Source organism: Asterias rubens, chromosome 2, assembly GCF_902459465.1.
Source record: "Asterias rubens chromosome 2, eAstRub1.3, whole genome shotgun sequence".
Taxonomy (NCBI): Eukaryota; Metazoa; Echinodermata; class Asteroidea; order Forcipulatida; family Asteriidae; genus Asterias; species Asterias rubens.
Window position 1 is genome coordinate 24959298 of NC_047063.1, and position 27040 is coordinate 24986337.

The window sequence follows — 27040 nt, forward strand, 5'->3', positions numbered from 1 at the left end:
TCGCAAGGAAGGAGATGATCATGCTTGCCTTCTACAAGACCATATGGATGGACATGTGTCAAAAGAGTTACTTGGTTAATCGCTCACCCTTTATGATGAGCTCCATTTGCCTTGAGAATATTAATGTAAGTGGTTTTGGGTTGGAAGCCTGTTCAACCCGCATCATTTTTCTATTCTTATACTTAGGCCAACTACATAAAACTGAGTTACAATAGCAATTTCCTGGACAAAGTTTACAGACTTTTAATATGATTGTAGACCTGTCTATTTTTTAAACTTAACTAATTGTTCTACATTATAACAAGGTAGACTCAGGTAATCAGATTCACAATAATTTGAAGCACACACTCAAACACAGTTCAGTTTCTGATACAAACTCACGACAAAAGAAACACACATACATTATTTTAGTTCTATCCACATACTCAATATATTTCAGTTCTCAGATCCACACACTTGAATATCTTTCAGTTCCTATCCACACACCTGAAATATCTTTCAGTTCCAACATCCACACGCTCAAAATATCTTTCATTCCCACATCCACACACTCAAAATATCTTTCAGTTCCCACATCCTCACACTCGCAATATGTTTCAGTTCCTATCTACACACTCGAAATATCTTTTAGTTCCTATCTACACACTTAATATATTTCAGTTCCTTACAGGAACCTACATGTATAGGTCACTCATTGTCAAATTGTTCCACATTCTAAACGGCAGTTTTTTTAAAAACCAAACACAAGAATAATAGTTTAAACCTGTTTTGAGCACTGCTGATGAAGTGCACTGATTTGTACCATCTACATGGTACATAAAAATATATGCAAACAATTCCTATTAATAACTGACAGATCAGACAAGCTTAGTCATTGGAATTATGACATCCAATTGTCCTTGTGTACAATATGCAGGTAATTTGACTGTATGATTTTGAACGGAATACACTTTTGGGGTAATCAGTTTGTTGATGGTACGTCGTACAGTACATACACAACGTATATTATACATGTACTCGCATGAACTGCATGAAGTCCAAGTTGCCATTATAAAATGAGGATTAGCCAATGGAAATAATATGCGCAGTGTACTTGTAGTACAGAACTCTTCTTATAATCATGAATGATGTATGTACATTACACACAGAATTAATTAAGTTTTTTGCCCTTTGAATGACTATATTGTATTTGCCGTTTTACGTACAATAGGCCTGTCATTGGTCTTGGCCTTGGTGCACCTTCAACATTTTCCAATTGCCTTAAAGATTTTCCAATAGAAGTGCCCTAAGTTGCAAAATGAAAATGGCCTTGCCCTTTCAAAGGTGAAATTCCAGGTCTGTAATAATGCCTACTTGCATACCTGTTGTACCTGATGGTTTTATTTTGGTTTGGATTTTAAACGTCCTTTTTATTTTTAGGCCCAATTGACTTTTCTAGTAATTCTAGTAGTTTTTAGCTGCATTTGTATTAATTTAAAAACCTGTCTTTTTAATGTTTGTGTAAATGTATCCAGTAAATGTAAAAGTAAAGCATTTCATGGAATAATATTTCAAGAGAAGTCTTTCACCAATACCTTCTGTAAACCCTGTAAGTTATTTGTAAATCCGTGAACTTTTTTTCTTTTTTTCTGTTCCAAAAGTGTATAATGGCATTCAAGGGCAAGACCATATCATTTTGCCAAGGGCACTTCAATCTGAAACTCAGAATGCATTATTTTATAGGGAAAACCAAGACCAATAAAAAGACAACAATGCCCGCCATGTACATTAATACAGGCCTGCTGTTATCATTCAGTTCTACGCTGTAGTTTCAATGGCAGCGAGTACATTGACCAAACTAAACAATTACTATGAAAACATTTTTCAATTTTTAAAATTGAAAGAAGGGTTCAAAATTGAGTTCAGTTTTGCAATGCAATCTTTTTCCAATAGGAATCATATCAAGGACTCTATCTAATTGAACTGAAAATGATGTAATATATTGCAAAACTTAACTTGACCTTGGAGCCCTAGGGCTCGAATTCTGGGGGGAAAAATCCACAAGACTGCACGGCTTGAAGCTTAAAACTAATTGCTGGACCAACCATTTGTTATAATCAAAATGTGGAGAACACTTTTTTACATAATTTCACATTTGAGCTTTTTTTGTTTGAACAAGCACTAAATGAGAAGAAGAGATTAATCAATTATTGGTACATTGTACCATGTACTTCAATACTCATCAGATTAAAAGATATTTGTATGAGTTTAAATAAACAATGCAGTGAGGGTTTTTTTATTACAAAAACAAAACTTGTAAGTTGTACAGTCTTAAGTTTACTGGCCCGACAGTAATAACACTGGCCTTGGACCTTTAGTCCATAAGTACATTGTCGTTGATTGTCGTTGATTGTCGTTGTTCTCTTCTAATGTGTCCAAATGTTTATTTCTTATCATTTTAAAACACACAGGTGACGTGACTAACTTTGCGTTTCATGCGATTCATCACAATCGCTCATGTGAGACAAGGCTTCTGGCAAAGAGTAGGCCCCTAGTAGTTCACTTGAAGCTTCACCTTATATTGGATTAATTACCATATCACTCATGGCGTGATTGGGTCGGGTCAGTTACGCTACCTCACTGGATCATTGACAGATAAAACTAGCCCAATTGGGAGATACTTCTACATTGATTCATACCCTGTTGTCCCAATGAGGGTATTAGATGTCCCAAAGGGAGGAGGGGAAGTTCCCTAGAGTGAAGCCAACATCTGCTTTACATGTTAGTCCCATACTTCATGTGTCATTTAAGTCGGCTACCTGTATTATAAAATATCCCTTTTGGGATATAATTTTACTCTGATTGGATCCATCTTCCCCCCAAAGGGGATCTGAAAAAAACAAAGTTACATAGGAAAACTCCTTATTGTGTGACAGTCAGCGTGCTCCCTTAAGGCCACTAAAAAAGGGATACATTTTAACAATCTCAGACAATTTTTTTTAATTTTTTTTAAGAAGCCCAGCCGGTTGTCTTTAAAAATGTGTCGGGCTTCTTTTCTTTTTTTTTTGAAAAAAAAGAAGAGAAAAAGGCCCTCTTCCTGCCTTTTAGTAGTACGCTATTTACATGTTTTTGTTTTTGTTTGGTGGTCTGCTGGCCTAATGCAAGTTATATCACCTACGGACCAGTCAAAATTCTCTCGGAGTGGTAGAGCTGGCTAGTTCTGCGTTTAAAGGGAAATAGGTCTCACACAAAGCGTAGCTCCACACCTTGCAAGAAACATTACTGGGCGCTTTGATATGGCCAGCTTTGATATGGCCAATGTGTGTGATAAAGCGCTGATAAGAACCTACATGTAGTATTATTGTGGAAAAGAATCCAGGATATGTAGTCTACAGTACATGTAATGACACACAGACCTAGTCACCAGATACTGCCTCGGTGTCCTTTAAAATATTCCAGCAGACATTTTAAAACTGCCCTACACCAAGGCAAACCCAGTCTTCTGCCCACACAATACCACAGTATCAAATCAAGCCTGTGTGAGCATTTTGTTTAAATAAAGGTCAATATCTTGAAAAGATGACCAGCTTTGCAGCTAATGATAAATGGTACATTTATAGAGTAGGCTAATCCCAGTGATACCTGGCAACCATGGATTATGATGATGAGCCAAGCCAGCCATGTACATTATGTATTTATCCCTCGTATCTGTTAGTGTTAAGGTCAGTTAGAGAAATACACGCCTACTATTAAGTGCATGCCATTGCAGCCATGTATCATTTGTTTACAAAAAGACACCATGTATATTCCGGGGTATTTCCTGGCAGGCAAGAAACTACACTAGTCACTATGAGAAATTTCACATTTTGTGTCATATAGGACCTACTGTAATACACTACATGTATGTAATTTCCACAGAAATTCAAGAGCATATACATAATAATTTAAGTTTTGAGATGGGCCCCCTTTCTTATATTAAAATTTGACAAAAATCAAATAGTGCATTCTACGTAAAATTTCAGATTTAAAGGGTTTTTTTTCCCGTTGAGCTGTGTACAAATTGTGCCTGCAGGAAGTCCAGGCTCTGCTGGATCTTTTGTAAACATGTTATGTGACAGGTTGAATGGCCCTGTGTATCCAGCTTGTGTGTTGAGAATAAGCCATTTGCGAGTTAGATTTGAATAATGTCTGGTACAATGACTCGCTTAGTTACACTGCAACGCTTGCATTTGAATTCCTCAGACTATACAGATAGTTGCTACGCCACGTGATTAGGGGCAAGCTTTTGCCTAAACGTAAGAGATGGTGAACACCCATACACAATTCTGAATGGATGGCAAAATGGTACCAGGGTTTGCCCATCCATGAGGTTGCTATACAAAAGCTTGCCCCTAATCACATGGCGAAGCAACTGTCTCGATAGTTTGAGGAATTCAATTGTAACTAAGCAAGTCATTGTACTAGACATTACTCAAATCTAACTCGCAAATGGCTCATTCCAACCGAGATGACTTAAATAAACAGAATCTGGTTGGTTTGATAAACTAGGAACTTCACTGAAAAAATATAGTGTGTAATCTTCATCCAAATAAGAGAACGCAAAAATGTGAGCATATTTACGCACTGAAACTGAAGACTTTACAATGCATCCGCCTCACCTGGGCTCCGCTTACTGCAAAATTCTGCTCTTACAATCACCATTTTCTCCTATTTTTTGTGCAAGCGCCAAGTTTCTGATTTAGCTGTGTAAGAAAAGAATGCCTAGTAACGTTGGCATAATTTTTATGCACACGCTCAGGCAAAAATTCCTGCTTACCCATGAAATACGCTTGACATAAACATGGAATTCCCTTCTTCCATACGCAGTGATTCTTTGCTTTAAGGTAAACAGAGCCATGAAATTAGGCCAAGGTGTTTTTGCAGGTCAAGGGCATCCTTACTTTAACAGGGGCCGATTTCACAAAGATCTAAGATTGATCGTAACTGCAAATCAATCGTAAAGTGTGATGTCACAATACAAATCACTATGGTAATTATACTGAAAATTTGTCTTGCGATGAACTTATATTGCTTTGTGAAATTGGCCACAGGACCACGAACAATGTGCTTTGTACACATTCAACCCATTTGACTATTCAAAAGGGATCAGACATTTTGACAATTTTCAGGCAACCTCAGACGTGTACGTACAACCAATTGGACATGGACACTGCTAAAAAAATACCAACTAGTAATTTTGAGTAATACAAAACAATCAATGTACAACCACTTATTCCTATTCAGTTTTTTAATGTGGGTGGAATATCCTCAGACTACAAGCCTGACATGCAGTTTAAAGACACTGGACACTATTGGTAATTGTCAAAGACTAGACTTCACGGTTGGTGTATCTCAACATGCATAAAATAACAAACCTGTGAAAATTTGAGCTCAATCGGTCGTCTAAGTTTCGAAAGTATTGCTAAAAGAAAAAAGCCATGGTCACACAAAGTTGTGTGCTTTCAGATGCTTGATTTTGAGACCTCAACTTCTAAATCTGAGGTCTCGAAATCAAATTCTTGGAAAAATTACTTCTTTCTCGAAAAGTCTGTCACTTCTGTTTTGACCCAGAATTCAATTTACAAGACCAGATTCAAAATGAGTTGAGCAAGCACTAGCAGAAAATCTATCTCATTTGTCTGATTTATAAGTGAACTTCCATAACTATTTTTTACAAAGATATTACACAAGGGGATAGCCTCTTATTATTCATTTGGAAAAAAAAAACAGACCACCTGGCTTGTCCAGTCATGGGTTTACTGGCCGGACGCTCAAATCAGTGGCCTGCAGTCGAAAATACTCTATCACAACTGAACAATCCAAAACAATTGGTTTAAAAAAAAAAAAGTCTCACATGTACCAATGAAACATGATATATTATTACTCGTACCTAAGTATTTCAATTTGATTTCAATAGCTCCTTAGGGTCAATGAATCAATCAAATGGCCACTGCTTAAAAACAGCTCACTATTTACACACGGATGCTTCCCTTCTCCAGGGTGGGAGGCACTTTGACATTTTCAGACTATATACCGCTGGTGTCACATGAATATTTATTAACTAGACCTACTCATTCGATTTGACTATCATTGGTATTGACTAATGTAAACTGTAGGCACTAAAATACACCACAGGGCAGAGGTAGGCTGTGTTGTAAAGATTACAGAAATCTGGATTACTGGACACGTATGCATAATATAATGATGTGTGTTTCGTTGTCCAATATTGCCTTATATTGAAACACTCTCACTCTCATGGTTGTAACGTACAATGTAGTTGTCACAGTTAAACCTGTAGTCCAATGATGACCAAGCCTGGGTTTATCAAAAAAAAAAATTAATCCAGGGGTGCATATGTGCACATGTATTGTACAATTGATACTTTACGGGGGCAACAAAGGTTGCCTCTATGTTCCTTAGTCATTGCCTTGTTGCCCTTGAAATGCTCCAGTTGATAACAATTTCCTCATACATGCAGGGAGCCCTGTACCAAGGAGAAGATGCCTTGGTGCCCTTGCCCTTTCAGAAACAAAGCATGCATGTACAAAAAAAGGATGTGTGCGAAATCTTTCAAGGGAAGTTTTTGCAAGGGTGGACAATGTGTCTGATGTTACCCTTACCCTTATTGGCTTTTGTTCCATCTTGAAAATGTTCCCATTGAATTGTTGATTTTCAAATGCAAGAACTCTTTCTCTGCGAAAAATGACCGTTGACATTCAGGAACAAAATGTCAGGCAATGTCTCGTACTGTCAATATCTTCAATTTGCTCACTACAAGTACATGTACATGTAATGCAATGAAAGGCGCATCAGGGCAACACATACATGTAATGCAATGAAAGGCACATCAGGGCAACACGTACATGTAATGCAATGAAAGGCACATCAGGGCAACACATACATGTAATGCAATGAAAGGCACATCAGGGCAACACATACATGTAATGCAATGAAAGGCACATCAGGGCAACACATACATGTAATGCAATGAAAGGCACATCAGGGCAACACATACATGTAATGCAATGAAAGGCACATCAGGGCAACACATACATGTAATGCAATGAAAGGCACATCAGGGCAACACGTACATGTAATGCAATGAAAGGCACATCAGGGCAACACATACATGTAATGCAATGAAAGGCACATCAGGGCAACACGTACATGTAATGCAATGAAAGGCGCATCAGGGCAACACATACATGTAATGCAATGAAAGGCACATCAGGGCAACACGTACATGTAATGCAATGAAAGGCACATCAGGGCAACACATACATGTAATGCAATGAAAGGCACATCAGGGCAACACGTACATGTAATGCAATGAAAGGCACATCAGGGCAACACATACATGTAATGCAATGAAAGGCGCATCAGGGCAACACGTACATGTAATGCAATGAAAGGCACATCAGGGCAACACATACATGTAATGCAATGAAAGGCGCATCAGGGCAACACATACATGTAATGCAATGAAAGGCGCATCAGGGCAACACATACATGTAATGCAATGAAAGGCGCATCAGGGCAACACATACATGTAATGCAATGAAAGGCACATCAGGGCAACACATACATGTAATGCAATGAAAGGCACATCAGGGCAACACATACATGTAATGCAATGAAAGGCGCATCAGGGCAACACATACATGTAATGCAATGAAAGGCGCATCAGGGCAACACATACATGTAATGCAATGAAAGGCGCATCAGGGCAACACGTACATGTAATGCAATGAAAGGCACATCAGGGCAACACATACATGTAATGCAATGAAAGGCGCATCAGGGCAACACGTACATGTAATGCAATGAAAGGCACATCAGGGCAACACATACATGTAATGCAATGAAAGGCGCATCAGGGCAACACATACATGTAATGCAATGAAAGGCGCATCAGGGCAACACATACATGTAATGCAATGAAAGGCGCATCAGGGCAACACATACATGTAATGCAATGAAAGGCACATCAGGGCAACACATACATGTAATGCAATGAAAGGCACATCAGGGCAACACATACATGTAATGCAATGAAAGGCGCATCAGGGCAACACATACATGTAATGCAATGAAAGGCGCATCAGGGCAACACGTACATGTAATGCAATGAAAGGCACATCAGGGCAACACGTACATGTAATGCAATGAAAGGCACATCAGGGCAACACGTACATGTAATGCAATGAAAGGCACATCAGGGCAACACGTACATGTAATGCAATGAAAGGCACATCAGGGCAACACATACATGTAATGCAATGAAAGGCACATCAGGGCAACACGTACATGTAATGCAATGAAAGGCGCATCAGGGCAACACATACATGTAATGCAATGAAAGGCGCATCAGGGCAACACATACATGTAATGCAATGAAAGGCGCATCAGGGCAACACGTACATGTAATGCAATGAAAGGCACATCAGGGCAACACGTACATGTAATGCAATGAAAGGCACATCAGGGCAACACGTACATGTAATGCAATGAAAGGCACATCAGGGCAACACGTACATGTAATGCAATGAAAGGCACATCAGGGCAACACATACATGTAATGCAATGAAAGGCACATCAGGGCAACACATACATGTAATGCAATGAAAGGCACATCAGGGCAACACGTACATGTAATGCAATGAAAGGCACATCAGGGCAACACGTACATGTAATGCAATGAAAGGCACATCAGGGCAACACATACATGTAATGCAATGAAAGGCACATCAGGGCAACATGTACATGTAATGCAATGAAAGGCGCATCAGGGCAACACATACATGTAATGCAATGAAAGGCACATCAGGGCAACATGTACATGTAATGCAATGAAAGGCACATCAGGGCAACACGTACATGTAATGCAATGAAAGGCACATCAGGGCAACACGTACATGTAATGCAATGAAAGGCACATCAGGGCAACACGTACATGTAATGCAATGAAAGGCGCATCAGGGCAACACGTACATGTAATGCAATGAAAGGCACATCAGGGCAACACGTACATGTAATGCAATGAAAGGCACATCAGGGCAACACATACATGTAATGCAATGAAAGGCGCATCAGGGCAACACGTACATGTAATGCAATGAAAGGCACATCAGGGCAACACGTACATGTAATGCAATGAAAGGCACATCAGGGCAACACGTACATGTAATGCAATGAAAGGCACATCAGGGCAACACGTACATGTAATGCAATGAAAGGCGCATCAGGGCAACACGTACATGTAATGCAATGAAAGGCACATCAGGGCAACACATACATGTAATGCAATGAAAGGCACATCAGGGCAACACGTACATGTAATGCAATGAAAGGCGCATCAGGGCAACACATACATGTAATGCAATGAAAGGCACATCAGGGCAACACGTACATGTAATGCAATGAAAGGCACATCAGGGCAACACGTACATGTAATGCAATGAAAGGCACATCAGGGCAACACGTACATGTAATGCAATGAAAGGCACATCAGGGCAACACGTACATGTAATGCAATGAAAGGCACATCAGGGCAACACGTACATGTAATGCAATGAAAGGCACATCAGGGCAACACGTACATGTAATGCAATGAAAGGCACATCAGGGCAACACGTACATGTAATGCAATGAAAGGCACATCAGGGCAACACGTACATGTAATGCAATGAAAGGCACATCAGGGCAACACGTACATGTAATGCAATGAAAGGCACATCAGGGCAACACGTACATGTAATGCAATGAAAGGCACATCAGGGCAACACGTACATGTAATGTAATGAAAGGCACATCAGGGCAACACATACATGTAATGCAATGCAATGAAAGGCACATCAGGGCAACACGTACATGTAATGCAATGAAAGGCACATCAGGGCACGATTTCGCTGTGTATCATTATCATCTACAGCCAAATGATGCTACTCAACATCGGGGTACACAAACAAACATATTCATTCAATATGTTTGCTTGTGCAAAGCTGCTGGACGAAATTATTCCCTGCGTAACATACTGTATGTGTACGCTTAACGTTTACTTTACTCAGAATAATATTTGTTGTTTTCAAATATATCAAATTGTTTGTGCTTTTACCCATACATCAATGAGTGTTGAGTACTGATGCATACTTTGTGCTCCCCCCCCCCCCAGCCAATTGGATACCAGCAGACCATGGTTCAGACATCTTGGTTTTCTCCCATTTAAACCAATATAACCAGACTGAGGCTGGAAGGAAAAGTAGTCTGGCCCCCCTTCTACACCAAGGATAAGAAATCAGCATTGCTTTGTGTCAGGGAACTAACCGAATGTGTAGGCATTGATAGCAATGAACACACCTTCAAGAGACTGCACATGTTGTTATCTTATCAATGGTAAACAATGTGTGTAAACACCGATATTGAGAAAATGCAGATCACAGTTTGCAAAGTTCCCCTGCATTCTAGAGTCGTCAAGTTTACGACATTAACTCTGTTTGATGTTGGAGGAAGGTCACAATCTCAACCCAACAAGAGCTGTGTAAATGACACAGCCTCCATTATTTGCTTTTACCATGAAGTCACCATTAGGAGATGGGTCTTGCTGGGAGGGAGGGGTGTGCCTGTACAAATGTCTGTAGCCAGAGGGGTTGTATGGGCATCTTATACACACCCTATTGTGAGCTTGATGCTTGTTTCATCTGTCTATTTACATGTAATTTAAGCATTAGAAATGAACAATCTGGATGCCCTAATTTGATTTTAAGTGCACTTTTTGACAACTTGGGTAGTTGTCAAAGGGCAGTGTTCTACACTTTGTGTGAACCACAAAATGAAACAATAACAACACATGTTTTCAAACATTCGTTTTTGGAATTGTCTTTGGAATTGCGAGATCAAAACTAATTGTTTTACTCAACTTCTTAAAAACTATAAACTTTAAGCATTTCCACCAAAGATTCCAAGAGCCCACACCAATTTGCCCACATCAAGATCTTGGCCAAAGCGCCGATACTCATGGGTTCAAATGAGGAATATTGTTACTATGAAGAACAACTCCTTGCATCTTTTACCATCACTCAATATTTTCAGTTGATAAAAAGATAGAAAAATTTATTTTTGTATTCAATACTGTTGGTTTTCAATCAGAATGGTGAATCATAATTGAATCAGGATGGGAAAATCACCCCTTATTGGTGATGTGCAAATTTGATGGGATCCATTTATGGATTCCATCCTCATTAAAAGAGATTGAATGCATACAGTATAACACTGTACAGACTTCTACCAGCACCTATGGCTTTAATATTGTTACTACTGGACACATGTATGCACAGGTATATGATGTACATCACTGTATGTACTGTTCTGTGCATGCATTACCAATGCGCTGTGCGTATGCTTTGTGTTGTTCATACCAAAATGTTTATTCATTTTATTTACACAATTTTTACACTTCATTTTTTGTGTTTATGTTTAACGTTTGCCAGTGTTATACAACGGATGGACTTTCAAGACCTCCTACTCGGATGCGCTTCAATGGGCATTGTGGGAGTGTCGTGGCCGAGCGAGTCTTTAAGAGCACCGAATTCAAACTCTGGTGTTTCTGATCAGCAGAGTGTGGGTTCGAATCCCCAGCCGTGACACTTGTGTCCTTAAGCAAGACACTTAACCATTGCTTTGTCCTTCGGATGGGACGTTAAGCTGTTGGTCCCATGTGTTGTGTAAACGCATGTAAAAGAACCCACTGCACTTATCGAAAAGAGAAGGGGTCCGCCCCGGTGTTCCTGGCTGGATTGGCAGCATATTGCGCCACAGCACCTTGTAAAGCATGGTGCTTAAGGATTAGGTCTTATATATCTCAAAATTCGCCCCACTCCTTGCAGTAATAATACCTGGCGCTTTGTATCCTTTGGCAAAAGGGCAAGGCGCAGTATAAATACGGTTATTATTATTTTATTATTATTAGACAACTCTGATAGACCAAGATACACTGATACCTCTCGAAATCAATTTCCCCAATTTTTAGTATTTTAAAAAAGGTAATTGTAGTTTAATTTACAGTAAGGTTGTACAACCAAGGCTCTATTCTAGAATAGGCTTGGTGGTATAACCTTAACTTCCTTATAAATTTTCAGGTGTTTTGATTTACAATTGAAAGATTCTTAATCTTAGTCATACATAGATGTACTTGGGTATTGGCCGCCCAACTTGTCTGTATTTTTCTCCTACAACATGTACCATGTTTTTTGCTTTTGTGAAGTCACTGATACTTTGAAAAACACTACATCATAAACAATGGAAATGACAAGATTACAACACACATTTACGGTAATGAAACCAAAAATGCCTCATAAATGAACTTGAATATACTGATAGCTTGCAACACGCAAGGCTGCAGTTACAATATATATAACACTTCGACCCTCGCCGGAGCGTAACAATAATATTGTAACTAGCAAGGCTTTGGAAACATGTTAACTAATTGGGTGCTTGCTAATTCCTACAAGTATGTTAACCGGAAACGCTAGCTGGGTTAAACCCCTAATTGTTAAAGTTTCTTCTATGGGCACTTGTACACCAGACTTACGGCTCAGTGTCCCATCCGCAGGGCCAAAGCAATTATGGTATGACGTATGTATCTTGCTCAAGGACACAAGTGCCATGACCGGGACTCGAACCTACACCCTGCTGATCGGTAACACCAAAGCTAGAGTCCGGTGAGTGTACTGTTAACCGCTTGGCCACGACACCCCCAAAGTTCATGTGTTTGTTTATACAGAAAGCATGATGTACTTGGCTGTTGGCTGTAGCATAGAGCAATGAACATGTACAACTCCAGCCAGTCATTATCCGAATGCAAGTATAAAACAAAAAATTATTTCAACCTCAACTAATTGTGATTATCGTAACCCTTGATCCTCCCGACCGCAACTAAAATTAAACATCCTCAACCAGTCTCCTAAATCTGTTTTGTTTTTCCTATAATTACACTAGTTGCGATAACATAACCCTCCTCCCGGTCCCAGGGGCGGCCAATGGCCCTTGGCTTGGGAAGAGGGTTACGTAATCGCAATGTTAATAATACATGATGGATTTTAAGACTGACGGTTTATATAGGAAAATCTCTACTTCTCATGCAACGCAGATGCACACATGTACACGTCACAAAGTATCCTCACCTGACATGCATTGTATAATAACTGGTGCTCAAACTTCTTGATTCCCAAGATGTTCTGGAACATATCATACAGCTGTTCCTTACTGAGAATAAGCTCAGATGCAGCTGCCGTTGACAATCTCTGTGGCTGTTTCCTTGGGTCTTCCTCCCCACGATAGATTGCGTCAAACTTAGCCATCCACGAGCTCAGCACCGTCTCTTTACTCAGCCCATCAATCTCTGGTAAACTCCGGACTCTCTTCTCCACATTGTTCTTGAACACCTCCCGGAAATCATGGGAGGAACACCCTCCGCTTAGGACCATCTTCAGAACCCGATCGCTCTTCAGGAACACCTGGAAGTAGTTCTGAACGGCATTACAGAAAGCCTCATCGGCAACTATTTGAGTCTCACCGTTGATGAAAGATTGAAATCGTTCTTTGATTGTTGTCAGCTGTTGACGGGTGACTTTGGTCTGCCGTCTCGCCATGTCGGTCGGCTGCTTGGCGTTGAAGGGGTAGGCGATACATCGCATCACGAAGACATACAGCTGTAGTCTTTTCTTGTGTTCTTCTTCTTCCCTCTGTAATCTCTCTGTTTCTTCCCTTTCCTTTTCACTAATCAGGGAGGGACTGGGGCTTGCTGGTCGTACGACGGACGCTCGGTGGCCGCCCGCCCCGGGGACAGCGCCGCTGGTCTGCAGGCTGTCATTGCTGGACGCGCTGGTCCGAAGCCCAGCCTGACTCGGCACGGACAACGCATCCGTTTCGTCGTCGTAGATGTCATTTTCGGACTCTTCTTCGCTCGAAGATGGGTCCAACATGGTCCCTGCAGTACTCTACAGGATCCTCAGAGTGAACTTGGTGCCTTGTGCTGCTTCCGTGGTCCAAATTTTCGCGCTGTCATGACCAGTTTCCTGTTAAATTTGGGCTTGTCGACAGACACATCCGAGTGCATTGTGACCATTCGCCATCTTTGATGGGATTTCACATTATTATTTTGTTATGAGCGCATGCGCTTTTCAAGCAAACCCCGTACAGTAGGTGGGCGTGGCATAATTTTCACCGGAGATTTGTAATGCTTCTCAGATACAAGGAATACAAGGAAACAGGTTTCCTAATGGAATTTAAGACACCCGCGCATATTACCACAAATGTTCTGATTGACAATGACACTAGGCTGTAATGACCTACATGTATGGATGTGTTCAGTGGTTCGGGGCTAACCCCTTGTTGGAGCATGATGATGACGTATTTGTGTCCACACGAGTCAATAACATCATTAAAAATGATACGGCCGCATGAGCGAGATTGTATCCGATTATTTACGTTTGACCACGTGGGCAACGTAAGGTTGACGTATTTAGTACACCTCGTTTGATGCTTAAAAACAAGTAATTGAGTTTTGTTTGTGAAGTTATAGCTAATAACCTTTTCAAGGTTTGTTAATCGTTGGCTCAGTTTCTCTCTGGGTTTTAGACTCCGTACGCAAAAAGCCCATTACTTACGTCACCAGGTCATCGGCCGGCGGCGAGCGAGAACTATAAAAGATACAATAGAGTTTCCGAATTAGTGTGGCGGATAATGAATTATAAGCCACAAGTTCTACATAAACAATTGAAGGATCAGGAATGAATGAATGTTGAAAGACATTTCATATCCGATTGGTGGTTGTGTAAAGGGTAGGGCCTATTGCAATGCTAGGGGCGTCCATTTAACGCATGATGACGGAACCGGAAATCTATAGCTAGACGTAGCCAATTTGACACGGCCTGCCTGGATTGATGTTTCTCGAGCAATACGAATCCTCAACTTCGCCGATCGCTTTTACAAAGACCTTTAATTCAGCAAGCAAGTGTAAGATAGCGCCATCTTAGTGTATGCGCAAGTTGTGATATCCCGTTAGTTGGTTGTATGGTTGTACGGTGTCTTTACAAAAGTTAGGTGTACCCAATTTCTTTGCTCACAGTCCTGTGGGGAAAAAACACTTTTTTGTGTGAACAAGGCTAAAACAGGCGCAGCTTATTGTTTCTCATAAAATGACAATAATCTTGCCTATAGGATGTGAGTTCAGTGAGCTAATATTCTGGCTATCTCCCAATGGGGGGGGGGGGGGGGGGGTCTAATTGGGGTGTATAGGTTGGTTGCAGGTGTTTGGTGCTGGGGACTCTTATTATAATGCGCTCTACTGATGTTTCACTTTTTTTTCTTTTTTTTCTTCTTTTTTTTGAATAGGGGTGGGTAGAGGGGGCTTCTTTCACAGCAGCTGGGATGAGGTTTCATCTGCTGTAGTGTTTGGTAGGAATGAATGTAATCCCTGTTTGCAGGCACCCCTAGTATGTAGTTGCAACATGAGAAGACAATTTACCGATAAGAACTCGTAACTTTTAGGAAGGCCAGGTAATCAACTTGGACCAGGACGAGATCAGGCATGCAGTACACAATTGTTCAAGAAACCACAGCTAATATCTTGGACTCAGGCTCCGCTTTGCACAACGAAAAATAATGTGAAAGGCGGCTTTCTACGCACTAGAGGGCGCTATGCAAAAAGACTGCTGCAGTATTTTGTGATATCTTTTTGCCAGCTGTACTTTTTCTAATTCCGATTGAACCTCAGCTTTTTTGTCCACCCATTTTGAAGTAAAAATGGGTGGACAACAAAGCTGAGGTTGACTTCAAAATCAAGCCTTGCAACGGAGAGCTTGTGATCTACGTCTACCTCCATAAAACATTGTGAGAAACGGCGCCCTCTGGTTCTGAAGTAACATAGCTTTTGAGAAAGAGATATTTTCTCACTAAATTAATGAAAGACTTCAGCTGAAGCCTTTATTTCTACCTGAAATCACACAAATTTGTACAATAATTTCATCATTTTTTTGCAACTTCGATGACCAGTTGAGCCCAAATGGTCACAGATTTGTTATTTTATGCATATTGTTTGGATACACCAAATGAGAATCCTGGTCTTTACAATTATCAAAGGTGGCCAGTGCCGTTAAGCAAAAATAATGCCAGTGCACACATCAACATCTCAAAGATCATTGTTGTTTATTCATAATAACATTATTTGTCCGTACAACATTATACAAACCCAGTTATTAATTCCACAAAATTGGATTACGTCAATTAGAAAGTGAATATTTTATTTAAATGTGTAATTATCAGAAGCAGCGTAAACAGAAAATTTAATAAAAGATAATTAATGTTGAGACAATCATAGCATTTAATATCATCATGTGAGATTGGACCAACATAATCAACACAGAAGCCGAAGCAAACAATAATTACTAAACAGGGACTTAAACATGAGATAGTCAGTACAAAAAGGGGGAAATAATATCTGTGTAACAACAATTGTTTGATTTTTTAAATTAGGAAAAAGAAAAAAAGAAAAAAATCCATAAATCCAACCATACAAGCGATGAAATTATGCTTCAATTTGGCCATTAACAATTTAAACACCAATAACAGTAGTGCTCGATTTAATATAACAATAATACATCTACAAGAAATGCTACACTTCACACTAATAAGGCAAATATTTGTAATATCATTTTGACATGATTTGTGTTTTAAGAGTGACAAGCTTGAATTGCGCCATCACATGTTAATCAAAGACATTAATACTTGTTTTGTTTTTTTTACACAACAAAAGGCTACTGTTGGTGATTTTGGTATAAATTCTGCATAAAATATCTGCATCAAATTATAAGCGATGAAAACTCACACAACTTATGGATAATATACAAATGTGTAAATTTTTGTTTATTTGTTTATGCGAATTTACATTCACCTTATGTACTGTCTAATATTTCCTTCTAAAGGATTGACTAATGTTTCACGATTACATAGTTAACAAGAGCTGTGCCTTGTATTAAATACATGTACCCGGAAATTAGACTGAAGTAGGAAGAGTGGTAGTTTAACCCATAGACCCACCCATGTAGTCTGAAAATAGATCAAAAGAATGGGAAAATTGCTCAGCTTGTTTTAGTTATTTTTACAAGTTAGTCTATATTAGAGTAAAGTGTGTCTAAAGTTTAACCATACTTAAATATAAACATTTTTATAATCCCAAAATAATTCTGGCTTCTGTGCAAAAACAAAGACTATCCACATTTTCAGTAATAATTAAAGGATTTGTCCCAAGAAAAGAAGAAGGAAAATGAACCACCGTCTCTCTCTCTCTTTATGTTTTGATATTTGGAGGTGGTACAATTCTAAGTGGACTCAAAGAATCTCAGATCAAAATCCTCATCATACTTAAGAAGGAGACATACACCTTGTTATGCCATTTTACAAGATGTAAATTAACAAGTTATAAGAAAGACTGTTCCATTAGATTCACTTGGAAATGTACTCAAGTAACATACAAGTAACAAGTCACAACCAAATGTTGGTTAAACACTTAATAAAACCCATTGCATTTGAATTCACAAACCCAAACAGCACCCTCAACGAGGTTAAAGGAAGACCTATCATTGGTTGAGAGACAATCTTGGTGCAAGACGTTCTTTGTTGAGTTGGTCAACCTCCATGGTAATACCATAGACCCCATACACTCAACAACCCTACACACGTCGTGACTATTCCACCGATAGAGGGTGTTTCTGTGATTTAGACCTTTCCGCTAATACCCATTGCACAAGTGCTAACTGATGAATGAGGTGCATGCTGGTCTAGCTAGAGATCAAACTTGAGCGCTAGCTAGACCAGCATGCACCTCATTCAACGCCTACAGCGCCTGTACCGAGTATTTGCAATAAGGTCTCTGGAAGTTTTCCAACAGCGCCCGCTTTCGATTGATAGTAATGTGCGCAGCGAGGAGAAGTGTAGTGGGGATTGCGATATGGTTGAGTGTTAGTGAAAAATCAACTTCTTGCACCAAGACTACTGAGAGACAAGTGTAGAGTGTATTTTCCATTGTTTAGTGATGGCAACCTGTGCAAGGGGATCTACTCTTTATTTGTACTGTATACCAGTTACTTGTTCAAGACCATCAAAATATTTGACTCCACAAAATACAGACCGTGTTCGTTCTCAACGTAAAACCTTATTCTTTCCAACCATATTCATTCATAGCCCAAACCACCCATATGATATCCTAAGGCAACAGGTCTCTTTAACAGTTGAAATTGAGCCATAATTGCTTTCTACACACATGAGCTCAAGGTGTTCATAAAATGTGACATCATCCTATTACAAGTAAGATATGCGACGCCTTTTAGCAGCAAATAGGAAATCAGCTTGCACAAAATTGTCGCAAGGTGTATTTCCGTTTTCTTTGGCATCAGTGCAAGGAAACAAGGTGGTACACTAAACAAGTTGAATGTAAACAAAAGAGGGACAACAGGAGGTCCCCGGTTGCAGGCGTATACACACTTGTATGAGTGAGTGAAGGGTATTTCTGAGAAAGTACATTCACAGGATATGTCTTTAGTACCGTCTTTAGTAGGCCTGCGGATAGAAATGTCAAAATCTTTTGCCAGGGTCATCACCAAAGTATGACCCCACCTTTAAACTGGTAAAACAAAACTGACACCATGTAATTTTTGTTCTCCTCACTTTTTTGTGTGTATTTGTTGTTGTTGAATGTTTGTACACATAAACAGGAAACATTTGCCCCACATTTTGTTATTTTACATCTTTCCAGCAGGTCTCTGGCATAATTAGTATGAATGCTACTATAAATACCATCCTTCACTGGTTAAAGTACTTCCGTTTGCACTGCACAGAACAGAAGATGTTTTGATCCTTGGGGAGGAAGGAACGTCCAACGAGAGACACACTACACGTGGAGCACTTGAAGCAGACAGAGTCAGCGTGCCAGAAGTTGTTCTCATGGTTCAGACGTTTGCTGTCGGCCTCGATCTTTTCGTTGCATGTGCCACAGTACTGGTTTATGAGAAAGAGAGGGGGAAAAATATCATAAACCAGATGGCAACTTTTAAAATATGAGAGAAAACTGCATGGAATAATAATAATATTATATCTTATCAAATATTATTTTATAGAGTGTTGTGGCTTGTAGTATATTTTGAACTGTTTATGGTAAAAGTTAATTTTAAGAAATCTTTGTAAATTTAAGGGAACACGTTTCCCTGGAAGCGGTTGAGTTGGTTTTTGAAAAGCGTTTGTAACTGTTTGTTATAAAATGCATATGGGTAGAAAGATGTTTTAAAAGAAGAATACATTGATCCACACAAACATGCCTCAAAATTGCACGGTTTTCCTTTACCTCGTTGACTAACACAGTCGGCAATTTATGGGAGTCAAATTTTTGACTCCCATAAATGGCCGACCGTGTTAGTTCGCAAAGTAAAAAGAAAACCACGCAATTTCGAGGCAAATTTGTGTGGATCACTGTTTTCTACTTTAAAAACATTTTTACAAACGGCATTTTATAGACCAACTCGTCCGATCTAAGGCAACGTGTCCCTTTAATGTAAATGTCGAAATGAATTTCCCACCGGGATAATAAAGTGAATTGAATTAGTAGTAAGCAGTTTATAACACTTTTCAGACCCTCAATATGCTCCAACATCATTACCCCTTACTATAAAGATAAATCAATCACTAGAACAATCTCTGCCCTCACAGGTACCCATTTAAGCCTGGGTGGAGACAAGCAATCATAGTCAAGTGTCAAGCTCAGTGACATTAGTGTCACAATCGGGACTCGAACCCACACTCTGCTGAACAGAAAGACCAGAGCTTGAGTTCGGTGCTCTTAACCGCTCAGCCACGACACCCCACAAACTTTGTTTAGCGTAGGGCTTGCCCTGAACACTAGCCCAGTGTTAATTGTCTAGAACTGTTGTGCATTTAGCAGCTACTGAAAGAAACACCAGGGCAAACCCCTCTTTTAAGTGTAACTTGGTTCTCAAACGAGTTTTACAAAACACAGGGGACCAATGGTTTTAAATCCCATCCAAAGGAGGAAGCATTAAAGGTTTAAGTGTCTTGCTTAAGTGTCAAAGCCGGGACTCAAACCCACACTCTGCTGACCAAAGCTTAAGTCCAGTGCGCTTGACTGTTCGACCATGCCACTTAAACAAAGCCGAGAACACAAAAGCAAGGCAATACACTAGTACCACTTGTGTCCTCAAGCAAGACACTTAACCATTGCTTCGTCCTTCGGATGGGATGTAAAGCCATTGGTCCCTTGTGTTGTGTAATGCATGTAAAAGAACCCAGTGCGCTTAGTTATCGAAAAAGAGAAGGGGTTCGCCCCGGTGTTCCTGGCTGTGGCTGCTAAACGCACCGTAGCACCTTGTAAACCCTTATACGGTGTTACATAATTGGGTCTCATAATTCATCACTTCAATAACATATCTTTCTGGAAGTTTGTATGTACTCAGCACCTTGAGTACCTTGTTTGGTAGATATGTGCGCTATATAAGAATTTGATATTATTATTATTACCTTTGCAAAGAGCTTGTCGTAGCATGGCAAGCAGTAGGGGTGGCTTTCCCTAGCCACATAGCGTCTACCACCAAGGACCGTATCACAGTTCCAGCAACAGAAGTGATCTATATGCCAGCTCAACTCCTCCGCTAGGGTGTACTTCTCTGAGAAAATCAGCTGTCAATTAAAAAATCAAAAAGTAATTAAAAAGGCAAAGTATAATTTAGTTTTCCAAACCATTTGATTGTTTGAATCCATATGAATGTCAATGTATACAACCAAACTACCATGTGAAAATTGTATTTTTGAGATATTGCTGAAAATCCAAAGCGGTTATGCCACCCATAAACCACATTACTTTGAAGTGAAATGATTCACACGAAAGTTTACACTACTGAAAGCTGCTGTACTTCAAACCAAGTCAGTTTGTATTACCATTCAATTTAGGAGTGATGATTACCAAATGTGTACATTCCCTTTAAAGGCAGTGGACACTATTGGTAAACACTCAAAATAATGTTTAGCATAAAACCTTACTTGGTAATGAGTAATGGGGAAGGGTTGATAGTATTAAACATTGTGAGAACTGACTCCCTCTGAAGTGGCGTAGTTTTTGAGAAAGAAGCAATTTTCCACGAATTTGATTTCGAGACCTCAGAATTAGATTTTGAGGTCTCGAAATCAAGCATCTGAAAGCACATAACTTAGTGTGACAAGGGTGTTTTTTCTTTCATTATTATCTCGCAACTTTGAAGAACAATTGAGCTCAAATTTTCACAGGTTTGTTATTTTATGCATATGTTGAGATACACCAAGTGAGAAGACTAGTCTTTGACAATTACCAATAGTGTCCAGTGTCTTTAAAAACCATCTTATCAAGGAGGGGACAGACATTCCTAGCTAAATTGTTCACCTGTTTATTACCAAATGGGCATTGTGGGAAAAGTTTGTTGCTGTCCTAAGCCATATCTGAATCATGTGACTTCAACTAAAGATATGGCTATTGTTTGCAGCAGCAATGTTGAAGATTGGCAGTCTTTGGCTACTGCTACTGTCAAAAAGCCACCAATCTAGATACAGTATTACATTGAATAGAATGTGTTAATACTGCCCTCTGTTGGCAGAGCTGCCATTATTTGCATCTTGCAGTCCGGGAGACTATGTTTCAACAATCAAGCAGATTAATATAGAACTACATTCAACAATGTAGTTAGGGAAAAGGTCCCCTGTTAATGAGAACATGGAATGATTTGTTTATTTTCTAGTAACGTTGTGCAGAATCAGGTAGAGTTGGCAGCTTTGTGGGATGCTCAGGAGAGCAAAAAACTGTTGTCAAAAGGCGTATGTCTCCTAACTCCCAGCAAATCCAGGAAAATATTAGGGCTAGAAAGGGCAAATACAGCACAAAAGATCATACAGATCACTGAACAACTTTAAAAGGCCTACAGAAAACAGAACAGATCACTGAACAACTTTAAAAGGTCTACAGAAAACAGAACAGATCACTGAACAACTATAAAAAGCCTACAGAAAACAGAACAGATCACTGAACAACTATAAAAGGTCTACAGAAAACAGAACAGATCACTGAACAACTATAAAAAGCCTACAGAAAACAGAACAGATCACCGAACAACTTTAAAAGGTCTACAGAAAACAGAACAGATCACCGAACAACTTTAAAAGGTCTACAGAAAACAGAACAGATCACCGAACAACTTTAAAAGGTCTACAGAAAACAGAACAGATCACTGAACAACTATAAAAAGCCTACAGAAAACAGAACAGATCACCGAACAACTTTAAAAGGTCTACAGAAAACAGAACAGATCACTGAACAACTATAAAAGGTCTACAGAACACAGAACAGATCACTGAACAACTTTAAAAGGTCTACAGAAAACAGAACAGATCACTGAACAACTATAAAAGGTCTACAGAAAACAGAACAGATCACCGAACAACTATAAAAGGTCTACAGAAAACAGAACAGATCACTGAACAACTTTAAAAGGTCTACAGAAAACAGAACAGATCACTGAACAACTATAAAAGGTCTACAGAAAACAGAACAGATCATTGAACAACTATAAAAGGTCTACAGAAAACAGAACAGATCACTGCACAATTATAAAAGGTCTACAGAAAACAGAACAGATCATTGAACAACTATAAAAGGCCTACAGAAAACGGAACACAGTAACACACTAAGGAGAGACTTTACAATTGGACGCCTAGACATCAAAAAATTATCTCTGAGCTTTACATTCTTGAGTAAAAGCGAATCTTGTTCACAGTGGCAATAAAAGTCCAGCTGTCGATTTCACCAAACTCTCCCTAATTAGGATTAATCTTAGGGCTTGGGAAGAGTTAAGTTCCGTATCCATAGACGTTAGGATTCATTGAATCCATTCTACTTGTCCTAACTCGGGATTAACCCTAGCGTTTGGTGAAATCAGCTGCTGACTCTAGGAGTTAATTTTGCTTTTTATCTCAGAGTTTCGGGTGTCTGGAAACAAACTGAACGCAATAGAGAAAGAGGAAATTTGTGACGAAAGAGATAAGCAGTTTGATCCGGAATGGCTTTAATTTGAATGATGTAGGATTAAAGTGGGATTAACTAGGGATTTAAGCTGGGGAAGTAGGTCATGATGGGGGGGGGGGGGGGGTAAGATTACAGGAAAGTTGAAAATCTTTAGAAAGGAAGGGAGATATCTGAAATGCTGATGAGACACTTTCAAAGTGTATTTAATTGTATTATGACTTTCTTTTTGGGGGTTAATATCCTTATTTGAGAAATGCCAGTAAAAAAAAGGTTGTTAGGCCTAAAGTAGTGCCTTTTCAAACGTTGTGAAGGAACTGAACCTTCACATTTTGTTATATTATAAATGAACCTTCACATTTTGTTATATTATAAATGAACCTTCACATTTTGTTATATTATAAATGAACCTTCACATTTTGTTATATTATAAATGAACCTTCACATTTTTTTATATTATAAATGAACCTTCACATTTTGTTATATTATAAATGAACCTTCACATTTTGTTATATAATAAATGAACCTTCACATTTTGTTATATTATAAATGAACTAGCATCAATTGTAAAATTTGAAGAAAAACAATTCTGAACACATCACAGAATAAAAAAGGAGGAACACAAGAATAAACAACCCCTTTTGAAACAACATTTGAAACGTGAATGCGTGTAGGTTTTATGCACACTCTTCTTCCTTTCTTGTGCAGCCTTCAACATTGAAGATAGTCAACGGGGCAAACCCTTTCTCTCCTGTGATCTTTTACTTGCGGTGATAGTCGTTAGAACAACACACGGGACCTACAGCTTTATGTCCCATCCGAAAGAAGAAGCAGTGGTTAAAGGAACACGTTGCCTCGGATCGGACGAGTTGGTCAATAAAAAACATATGTAACCGTTTGTTATAAAATGCATGGTTAGAAAGATGTTTTAAAAGTAGAATATAATGATCCACACAAATTTGCCTTCGAAATTGCGTGGTTTTCCTTTTACTCTGCAAACTAACTCGGTCGGCACATAAATGGCAGACTAACACAGTCTGCCATTTATGTGAGTCAAAAATTTGACTCCCATAAATGGCCGACCGTGTTAGCCGATGATGTTAAAGGAAAACCGTGCAATTTCGAGGCATGTTTGTGTGGACTATTGTCTTCTACTTTTACAACATCTTTCTACTCTATGCATTTTATAACAAACGGTTACAAACGCGTTTCAAAGACCAACTCGACCAATCCAAGGCACTGTGTTCCTTTAAGTGTCTTGCTTTAGGATACAAGTGTCACGACCCACACTCCCTTAAACAGATCAGAATTTGAGCTCGGTTGCAGTGCTCTTAACCGCTTGGCCATGACACTTTAGGCTCAACGGTCTTCTTATTTAGGGGGATGTGTGAGCTTTTGACGCCACATGCAAGAGGTCAATAAAGGACAAACACAACTTTCTAAATTGAAAAAATACCTCATCGCAAGCAGCACAGCGTGGTTTGAGGAGATCAGCGTAATGGCGTCCACAGAAGATATCATTATCCTTGTAGAAGTAGATTAGATCCACCAGCAGCTCGTTGCAAGTCCTACAACGGAAACAGCCTGGATGCCAGCATTTATCGTTACCGGCACGCTCTGCGAATACGGCTACATCACCTCCAGTCATGCCCTTGGTGCAGCGGCAACATTTCTACAAATTGAGGGAAAAGAAAGGGAGTGGGGGATGGGAAGAGGAAGTCATTCATGAGAATTGTTAAAACAGTCGGACCCTAAGTCACCTTGGCTACCTGTGTGGAGTTCCCTCAAGAATTCAGTTGGGGTTTGGTTTACACAATGTACATACAGTATATAAATATTGACTGCTTTTACTCCTGCTGTGGTTAAAACTACGACTCTCTTGATGAACCTCAGCGACTTTATAATTTTGCTTCGACGTAGCCTCAGGAAAAATAAAGCGCTCCAGGTATCACTAAGAGGGTTGTAGTTTTTGCAGCCTTCTAGAATAACATTTGACATACGTGTATCATGTGATGCACTCTCGACCAATCGAAAGGCAGCAAGTAAAGGGTGATATTAAAATATAAAGGTTGTGTTTATGGAACGTACAATGACAAGGGGAATAGGACTTGTTATGGCAAATAGGGTTTCCCCGAATGGCTTTGTAAAGGACCCAGATGCATCCTGTTTTCTATATTTTTTGTCTTTGGGCATCTACATGTATCTAGGAAAAGTCACTCTACTAATTGTATTCAGGTTGGCTCCGTGGTTTCTTCCCTGCCTGTCACCTCTTCGAACCCCATTCTAAACCCTGCACTTCCAACTGGCCCTTTTGGTGTTTTCCTCCCACATCTAAACACTGTCCACGCTGCTTAAAAGGTTTTTTTAAAGAATTTTAAATAGTACGGGACAGATGTGTTTCATGTCTTTATTTTTGTCTACTATGAAAGAATTATCAAACGACAACAATCTATGTGTGAGTTATGTAACGAATATTGAATGCATTTCATTTGTGCATTGTTGCAGAATATAACCACGATGTGGAGTCTGGCTTTTTTTATTTCACTTGCTTTTTGCCTCATCAAATGGAATAGTCCAGATTTCACCTTGTGATTAAGTTCTGTGCAAACACAACCAATGCGTACAGTAGTCGACCTGGTTCACAGTGCGACCACCATTAATAACTTGATCCAAACAAACTTTTACTCTTCATCTTGACCGACAATAACCTTACCCATTTTGAATCCCCACCAGCTTTAGGTGTCTCAGCTCCCACGGCAGTCCGTGCAGGGGAAGCATGCTCGTTGCCAACGCCCACCGATGACTTGATAGGCTGACTGTCCGATCCTACGATCACATCAGGGGCTCCAGGTTGACCTTGGGGTTTGTCATCCAGGGACATGTTCTGCATCTGTCTCTGTGGTGCTGAGTGGGGGACCACTGCTTGGACCTGTGAAGGGAGACGGATAAAGTTCATCATGAAATACGGTTCACACCTTACACAGGTACACCCTTACAAGCTTGAGGAAAATTGACGGCCCCATTAAATACACTGGACACTATTGGTAATTGTCAAAGACCAGTCTTCTCACTTGGTGTATCTCAACATATGCACAAAATAACAAACCTGTGAAAATTTGAGCTCAATCGGTCGTCGAAGTTGCGAGATAATAATGAAAGAAAAAAACACCCTTGTCACACAAAGTTGTGTGCTTTCAGATGCTTGATTTCGAGACCTCAAATTCTAAATCTGAGGTCTCAAAAATCAAATTTGTTAAAAATTACTTCTTTCTCGAAAACTACATCACTTCAGAAGGAACCATTTCTTACAATGTTTTATACTATCCACCTCTCCCCATTACTTGTTACCAAGTAAGGTTCTATGCTAATAATTATTTTGAGAGTGAAGTTCAAGGCCTGCTTGCTGTTTGACACAGCTACTCCACATAACGTAATTATCACCCCAAAATCCTGCCAAATCCTTTTCAATTGGCTCTGTTCTGTATTGTTCTGCTCTGTATCATTCTTATTGGTCCAGATGTTTTCTAACGATAATCAAATATTTTCTACTTGTGTGTTTATTCTAGGCACTTGTACATTCAGTAAAGACTTAGTGTTTAAAGACAGTGGACACTATTGGTAATTGTCAAAGACTAGTTTTCACAGTTGGTGTATCTCAACATATGCATAAAATAACAAACCTGTGAAAAATTAAGCTCAATCGGTCGTCGAATTTGCGAGATAATAGTGAAAGAAAAAGCATCCTTGTCACATGAAGGTGTGTGCTTTCTGAACTTGAGGTCTTGAAATCAAATTCGTGGAAAATTACTTCTTTCTCGAAAACGATGTCACTTCATCAGAGGGAGCTGTTTCTCACAACGTTTTATACCATCAACCTCTCCCCATTACTTGTAATCAAGAAAGGTTTTATGATGATAA

General features: G+C 39.5%; 2 protein-coding genes across 6 annotated transcripts in view; both read right to left on the reverse strand.

Moving 5' to 3' along the window:
* Positions 1-14146, reverse strand: part of LOC117307433 (calcium-dependent secretion activator 1-like) — a 62420-nt gene extending 48274 nt beyond the window's left edge. For all 4 annotated transcript variants that reach the window (XM_033792183.1, XM_033792182.1, XM_033792180.1 and 1 more), the window contains exon 1: positions 13197-14146. In XM_033792183.1, the coding sequence (XP_033648074.1) occupies positions 13197-13997 (801 nt within the window). In that variant the 5' untranslated portion in view covers positions 13998-14146. The remainder of the gene's footprint in view (positions 1-13196) is intronic.
* A 2058-nt stretch (positions 14147-16204) lies between these two features.
* LOC117306639 (testin-like) overlaps positions 16205-27040 on the reverse strand; it is a 50437-nt gene continuing 39601 nt past the window's right edge. For both annotated transcript variants that reach the window (XM_033791134.1, XM_033791128.1), the window contains exons 5-8: positions 25836-26051; positions 24579-24794; positions 20599-20757; positions 16205-19068 (exon numbers count right to left, since the gene is read on the reverse strand). In XM_033791134.1, coding sequence (XP_033647025.1) covers positions 18874-19068; positions 20599-20757; positions 24579-24794; positions 25836-26051 — 786 coding nt within the window. In that variant the 3' untranslated portion in view covers positions 16205-18873. The remainder of the gene's footprint in view (positions 19069-20598; positions 20758-24578; positions 24795-25835; positions 26052-27040) is intronic.